Consider the following 7,492-nt stretch of genomic DNA (forward strand, 5'->3'; position numbering starts at 1 on the left):
TCTAACCGAGTCACCAATCAAGTAGATTTTTAACATAGAGCTAATTTAAAGGAAAACAAACGGTTCACAAAACATTTAAAAAAAACTGTTATATTTGAAATCAGATTCTTTAGGAGATTATTCTCTAATAATACCGGCAGAGTGAGTATCTCACAATAGGTTTGCAATAGGCGTAAATCTCGCGATCGTTCCTGTCAAACGTCACTTTGCATACAAAAATTTGAAGACTACAAGATATAGGCCTGACGATATATCGTCAGGCCATTACGTATACGTAATGACCGTGCCGGGCGGAGTTGGTGCAGTTCTACGAATGCTTTTTAAAATCGTGCCGCATCCACAACTCGTCACGCAAGCAGAGAAACCGACTCGTTCGCCTTTTCCAAAGGGTGAACGGCTTAACGAAAATAAAGTTAAGGCCGTCCATTGATCGTGTTATGATAATGTATTTAATTGGAATTTTCATTGAAATTGATACGTTCTCGACAATAACAATAAGTGAACTTCAATAATAAGCTTATGGAGGGTGATGTACCGGTCTCAATCAAACCAATTAGGTTATACACTCAAAAATGTCGTTAATTAAAATTGATTTTGATGTTTACTGTTTTTATTATTCATTATCTAATTTAAAGTTATATCATATAAACTTATTACCGGCCCACTACAAGGCAAGAATCTCTCACAATGAGTAGGGACCGTAGTCTACCACGTGGGCCCAGTGCGGTTTGGTGAACAACATACGCCTTTGAGAGCATTATAGAGAACTCTCAGGCATCACGATGTTACGCTCCACCGGTGTTATTTAAGTGGGTAGCCAGGGAGTATGATTACACATCTCAGTGCAATTGAAAATTAAAAAAAATACAAAATTTTTAATAAATGGTACTAAAATAATCGGAACTCTTTTCGTTAATCCTTAACTCTTTAGCTATTAAACATACGATACAAAATGTAGCCAACTGTACATTAATAAAGTTCACATCACTGGACGGATTGCCCTGGTCTTAACTTATAAATTTCTGGTTTGTTGGGATCGCCGTTACCTCTAACAACGTAAACAGTTTGCACCCCGTCTCGCAAATCATTATTATAATTATTGTATTTGTTCTTATTTATATAATTATCATTATTATAATTATAATATTCATTTTGATTAGCGTAATATGGATTAGCTTTTACATTATTAACATACCTGTTATCATAATTATGATTTGCAGTATTATAGTCTAAATATTGTTTATTGTCATGGTATTTGGTATCATAATTGTTATTGGAAGCAGTATTATAATCTAAGTATTGTATATTATCATGATATTTTTTATCATAATTATTGTGAACACTCGATGGAGTATTATAGTCTAGATATTGCCTATTACCATTATCTGGAAAAAAAGATCCACGATTATTATCAAAATTATCTTGTAAGTAATCTTCTTCATTATTGACGCCTGGAAACTTTAGCGTTTTGCCTTTTCTATTATCATTATGATACGGATTTCTATTATTTAGATCATTATTATGTATTCTTTGGTCATTATAATTAACATCAGAGCCATATGAATTGAACACCTCCTTTTTGACATGGTTACCTGGATAATTTGTATTCCTCTCTGGAAATGTCCATTTAGGATTTTCATCTTCTAAATTGTCAATATAAAGTGTATTTAGCTTGTTTTGGATACGTTTTTCGATTTTATACGCGTTGTCACTGGTTTTGAAGCGAATATTCTGATTATAATTCTGATAAGGGTAAGCAAGCCCATAATTTTGATTATAATTAGAATATAGACCTGGTTCAGGGTAACCATAATTTGGTTGATTATTTTGATTATTGTAAAATCCGTAGTTTTGTGGATTGCCGTTCTGATTGTATTCCTGGTTTGATTGAAAAGGTCCATAGTTTTGGGAGAGTTGATTGTAGAATTGTTCTACGTTTTGTTGCCCCGGTTGTGGTGCGTTAAAAAACCTGAAAAGCAGAAATCAATGATTAAATTAGTTAGTAAAATTAATCTCTCTCTAACCATAAAATAAAAAAATAACTTTATCTCAATTTATTGTATTGTCATCGGTAATAGAGATAGCTTCTGGATTCGATTGCTCAACTTCGGGAGATACCATTGAGCAATCGAATCCAAAATCTTTAGACCTACATAGTTTTCCTGACCGACGGCAGCCAATCTCCAGAGAAATTTTCCAACTACGTGGGACATTTATATATTTGTAGAGATTAGTTACTACTAAGCTACGAGTACGTAATTCATCTTTCTGTTTGTCTCTGTTTCGGGTTTTGGTGTTGTCACTCTTTGAATTATAAGTTTTATCTAAACTAATAGTTGTTTAAATGATTTGTCATACCCTATGTAATGTTTATGTAATTTATTTTCTGTAAAATCGCTGGTAAAAACAAAAGATAAACCATATAAAAATAAATAAAATACTGTTCAGTGACCCGATCCGGGTATCGAGTCCGAGACTTCGTGATGAACATGCACACAACTAGAGTTAACGCCTAACAGCCATGTAAAGTGTTCACGACATAAGTAAAGTAGATAAAGGGTAGCACTACTAAATTTCGATCGATTCGAAGATTTTGGATTAGATTTACCTAAAGAACCCTCCATTATGATTGTTCAGATAATGCACCAGCTGCTCGGGGTCAGTAGGGCAGGCCGGGTACGCGTAGCGGCAGGCAGCGGTGCTGCTGTCGGCAGACGTTCCGAGCAGCACCGCACGTCCAAACACGAACAGGGGGTTGCTGGTGAGGCCGTTGTACGCTGACAACAGACTAGAAAGGAACCATTAGTACCCTTTTAATGCATGCCAACCACAGAAAAAAAACGTGTGGGTACTTAGATACACGCGTTAGAAGTTATACTTCTTTGGCGTAAGAAGAAAAAAAATCTTTTCAAATATTTTATCTTTCACCTTATTCTACGTTTTTAGAAAAAACGACTAGAAAAAAGGTTTTTAATACATTGACAGTTTTATATATATATTGTGTGTTCGTATATATGTATATATATACACACACATTACAAATAGGTTAATTAAGAGAAAAAGTCGGATAAAAGCCAAGAGACGCCAAGGAAAATAGATAAGGAAAAGTTGAAACAGTACAGAAGCGCTAGAATGCTGCTCGGGATTGAGCACGTCTGATATGGAGAGGCAAGGAGTTCCAAGAACTAAAATAAAAGTTTTTAAAAAATTATATTCAAAATAAAAAAATCTTACAAGCAAAATATAATACGAGTCAACCCGTTTCATTTAATACCCGTTTTGAGGGAGTTGTGAAAATATATAATGTAATCTGCCATTTTGTAGCGGCGGCCATCTTAGATTGATTTCCATATCAGCACTACCGACTAATCTCCTTCACTTCCTCAATCACCTTCGGTTCACCACCACAAAATCGGTTCATCCGTTCGGGAATTACGATGCAGCAGACAGACACAAACTTGTACAGAAACGTCAAACTTACGAGTGAAACATTTTTGTTTCGGGGGTTAAAAACTTACGTCAATAAAGGTTGCAATCCTGAAACAGTCTGCAAGATCCCAGAGGAACCAAGGGCTCCACCTGCCGCTGCTTCGCAAAGCAGCCGTGGGACGCACTGGTAGTCGTCGTACATAGCGATGGATGTTAGGGCTCCGGTCACCGCCGTTAGGGCTCCCGATGCTAGAGACGGTCTGGGGCGCGGTGGTTCTGAATAAAACACAAGAAAGAAATAGTCATGTCTTCCTTACTTGGGAGTTATTTGCTTCTTATCTATATATTAAAACGTTAAGCAAAAACTTTTTACTTTCTACGAAAATTGCGCGGACTGAGGAGTACGATATTTCCCACACTTAGGTACCTATAGCTTATGTAAAGAAGAATTGGAGAATGTTATTTTTTTTTTAAATTATGCATAAAAATACATTAAACAATAAAAAAAACCATTACACACACGTATTTGACACACACGCAAATTAATACATTAATTTGCGTGTGTGTCAAATTTGCGCCTTGGCAAAATCTGTGAAGCTTAATAATTTAATTTGTAATTTAAAATTAATTTATAAAATAAATAAATAATAAATAATATTGTAAATTTCGTTTTTAATTATGGTTAAATTTCGACCACTAGGCGACCACTAATAGGTACATGTAAATAGGCATCAATTTTGGCTTTCCTTGTTTAGGGGTTAGGATTCCAAAGAATAATAGTACCTACTGAGTTTTACTGATAAAGATTCACTATTTTCTATTTTTATTTTATTTTATATTTCTTTCATTGGAAGACCAACAGTTGTTAATACTAAATAGTTACCAAATTGCTTGACTTAAAACTAATAACAGGTTTCCACAGATAATTTTATTTCTATTAATTGCTTTGACTGTCAAAAGAAACATCGTGAGCAAGCCCGCATGCCTGAGAGATCATCGTAATATTCTCAAAAGGCGTCTGAAGTCTACCGATCCGCACGGGCACGACTTTTCTCATTTTAAGAGAAAAGCCATGCTCTGAAGTGGGCCGGTAGTGTGTTGAATGATGATAATGACAACTGCCTTAAAAAAAAAATTCGTATCAATTCATCTCGTTTTGTTGTGTTAATTTTTCTGTATTCATCTCATCTTAGTAGGAAGAGAAAGCGATCTGTCGAAATCACTTATAAACCTACACTCAAGGCGCGATTTCCAAGTTGCCTTTTAAGAAATATTAGCAAACCGGCTAAACATCAACACTGCGGTTTTTGTCGGTTAGGTTAATTTAGTCAAAAGCCTATATTTTAATGGCTTGGATACCATTTTGTGTACCAAGTTATTCAATTTTTATAAATTGAATAGGTAGGTAGTAGGTACTTAGTTTGTACCAACAATGTTTTGGTCATTTAATCTAATTTTAAGCTGTACACAAATATTTAGAACAAAATAAATTTACTATAATATAGTTAGGAAACCTTACGTTTTTTTTTTTTTTAATTCATGTATTTCAAGGACTACAATTAAAAATACATGTATAAAAAATTACGTAAGTAAAAAACACGACTACGAATGTTCACATTTCAAAATGGCGCTGTACAACCACCATATTGAATTTAATCTGTTGAGGCATTTAGGAATAAGTTATTGTGAAATAAATAAACACATAAACTCCTATTTGAATTTTTGACGAGTTGCTTACTGACTATTTCATAACATTATAATTTTACACTTACTATAATATTGTACTCCATAAGGATAAGGGCCATTTATAGGGCTATTCCCATATCCAGGAGCATACGGAAAATTCGGTACATTGCCTGAATCATGCAGACCATAGAATTGTTGTTTTGGCTTCCTTTTCCTTCGCTTTTTCTTTCTAGAACCATCTTTGGTTACATCTTCAAACTTAACCAGATTATGAACGTTCTTATTATATTGATTTTCTATGGAAATTTCATGTGAATTCTCTCTATTATCTTCTAGATTGCTGTGTGCTTCGAAATTGACATAATCTGGTTGTGATATTTGGTCTTCAAATTGTATTAAGCCATAATTAGCTTTAGGTAGTATGGTGTCATTGGTGTTGAAAACTTTCCTGAAAAAGATTATAGTAAATACGGATATTGTTCCTAAATATACTTTGAGTTTTTTAGAATATTTCAAATGGACATTCCATTCCACTACAAGTTAGCCCTTAACTGCAATCTCACCTGGCGGGCTAACATGTTAGGCGTTATGGCATATATTAACGCCTAATCGGTTTCTACGCGACATCGTACAGGAAAGCTAAATCGCTTAGCAGCAAGTCTGTGTCGGGTGGTAATAGCCACAGCCGAAGCCTCCCACCACACCAGACCAGAGATAGATAAATTTCAGAAATTATAAACATCCGAATTGCCCCCGTCAGGAATCGAACCCAGGACTTTCCACTTATAAGATACAGCGCTCACCATTGCGCCGAAGGGCGTCAAAAGGTAGCCTGTCGCTGCCGAGTCCATAAGTCTGAACACTGGCTGTTTCAGATGGTGTTTACCATGTGCTTAGTGTGCCTTTAAAACTTACCTTAACAATTCCGCTGGGTCGTATGGTGCTCTGCCATTATTGGCAGGCAACGTTGCACTAAATACAATTGCAATAAAATGCGCGAAAAGTATTATTTGAAAGTCCATATTTCACCTAGAAAGATTAAAATAGCCTAAGTTAAGGTGTAGATACCACGTTAACAAACTCATGTATAAGGGTCCGAAAGGTACGTAAACGAAACCGATTCACCTACGTAAAGTGCGGCCGATTTATCCGCGGACTAAATGTAAAAAAACAAATGTCAAGCCGTTCGCTTAGTGTAGGGGTAAACATCATTTACAGAAGACTAACTTCTGTAAAAATTAAAATACATTTTTATTTTAGCGTTCTGTATAATTTAATAAAAATAGTAGCTTATCATCAAATACTCAAATACTAGGTTATTCCCTGAACTTTAATGTTCACGACCTGTCATTTGTTTTGCTTTATTAGGTCCGCGGATAGGTATAAGCCGCACTCTAGGTATGAAAACTTGTTTATAGAAAACCGAACTAAGTAACCTGTTATCGTGCAACCTGTAACCAGCATCGTACCGAAACGCTAAATAACTTGGCGTCTTTCTCGGTAGGATGGTATCAAGCAATGGCTAAAACCTCGCAACAAACCAGAGATCAGAAATTACAAATCCCCAAATTCCTCCAATTATATGACACAGAGCTTCCCACTAAGGCCGAAAAACCTATAAGAAATCTAAATTTACCTAGGAATCGCCTAAATCGAATGCCTAATGATATAGGCGATGTTTAGAGAAAACAAACGTTCCACCAACTCTTAGATGGTAACTATTGGAAAAAGTTATTTGTGCCTATAGGAATCTCCTTAGATTAGTCGTTACTTATTAAGGTATTGCCTTGTTTGACGTTGGTTAAAACGGACATTAGTCAAAGAATTGTCCCACTTTTCTTTATATTAATAAATGATAGCGGTTGCCCTCCTGGCTGATACCTACGCTACGCCATAAACATGTTGTGACGTCACTACAAGATTCATTGATATTGAATTGCTTTAATAGTACTATTTTGCTTTATATAATTTATAATAATACTTATCTATATTCAATGTTTTTCCAAATAGAATAATATTTTGTGAAATAACTTGCCGGAAACTAATATATTCTCAAGCATTCATTCTGTATCAAGTACTTGTAGGGGGAAACTCTGCTCGATTATAAGTCAAATGTAAAACGTGAAAAATAGTATTATTCCTAAGTCCTGTCCCCACGTTCTTCAACATAAGTTTCATTTATATACCGAGTCTTTACCGCCGAATTAGCGTAACCGAGATATTAAAAAGTTTAAAATATATTTTTAAGCCTTCTTAAAAATGTTATTGTATTACATTTATTTCAGACTACAAAGGTCCATGTGTTAGTAATTCACAATAAACTTAATATCTATGTCCGTTAATATAGTTAATGATACTACATACTAAAGCTGACATC

General features: G+C 34.9%; 1 protein-coding gene across 1 annotated transcript; it reads right to left on the reverse strand.

Annotated features, from left to right (window-relative positions):
• Positions 1 to 984: 984 nt before the first annotated feature.
• Positions 985 to 6,137, reverse strand: LOC120633986 (transcription factor mef2A). Its single transcript, XM_039904424.1, has 5 exons — positions 6,031 to 6,137; positions 5,202 to 5,563; positions 3,519 to 3,705; positions 2,609 to 2,788; positions 985 to 1,969 (listed from the first exon to the last, which is right to left on the reverse strand). The coding sequence occupies exons 1-5, from the start codon at positions 6,135 to 6,137 to the stop codon at positions 985 to 987; spliced, it is 1,821 nt and encodes a 606-aa protein (XP_039760358.1).
• Positions 6,138 to 7,492: the final 1,355 nt, after the last annotated feature.

Source organism: Pararge aegeria, chromosome 22 (assembly GCF_905163445.1).
Source record: "Pararge aegeria chromosome 22, ilParAegt1.1, whole genome shotgun sequence".
Lineage (NCBI taxonomy): Eukaryota > Metazoa > Arthropoda > Insecta > Lepidoptera > Nymphalidae > Pararge > Pararge aegeria.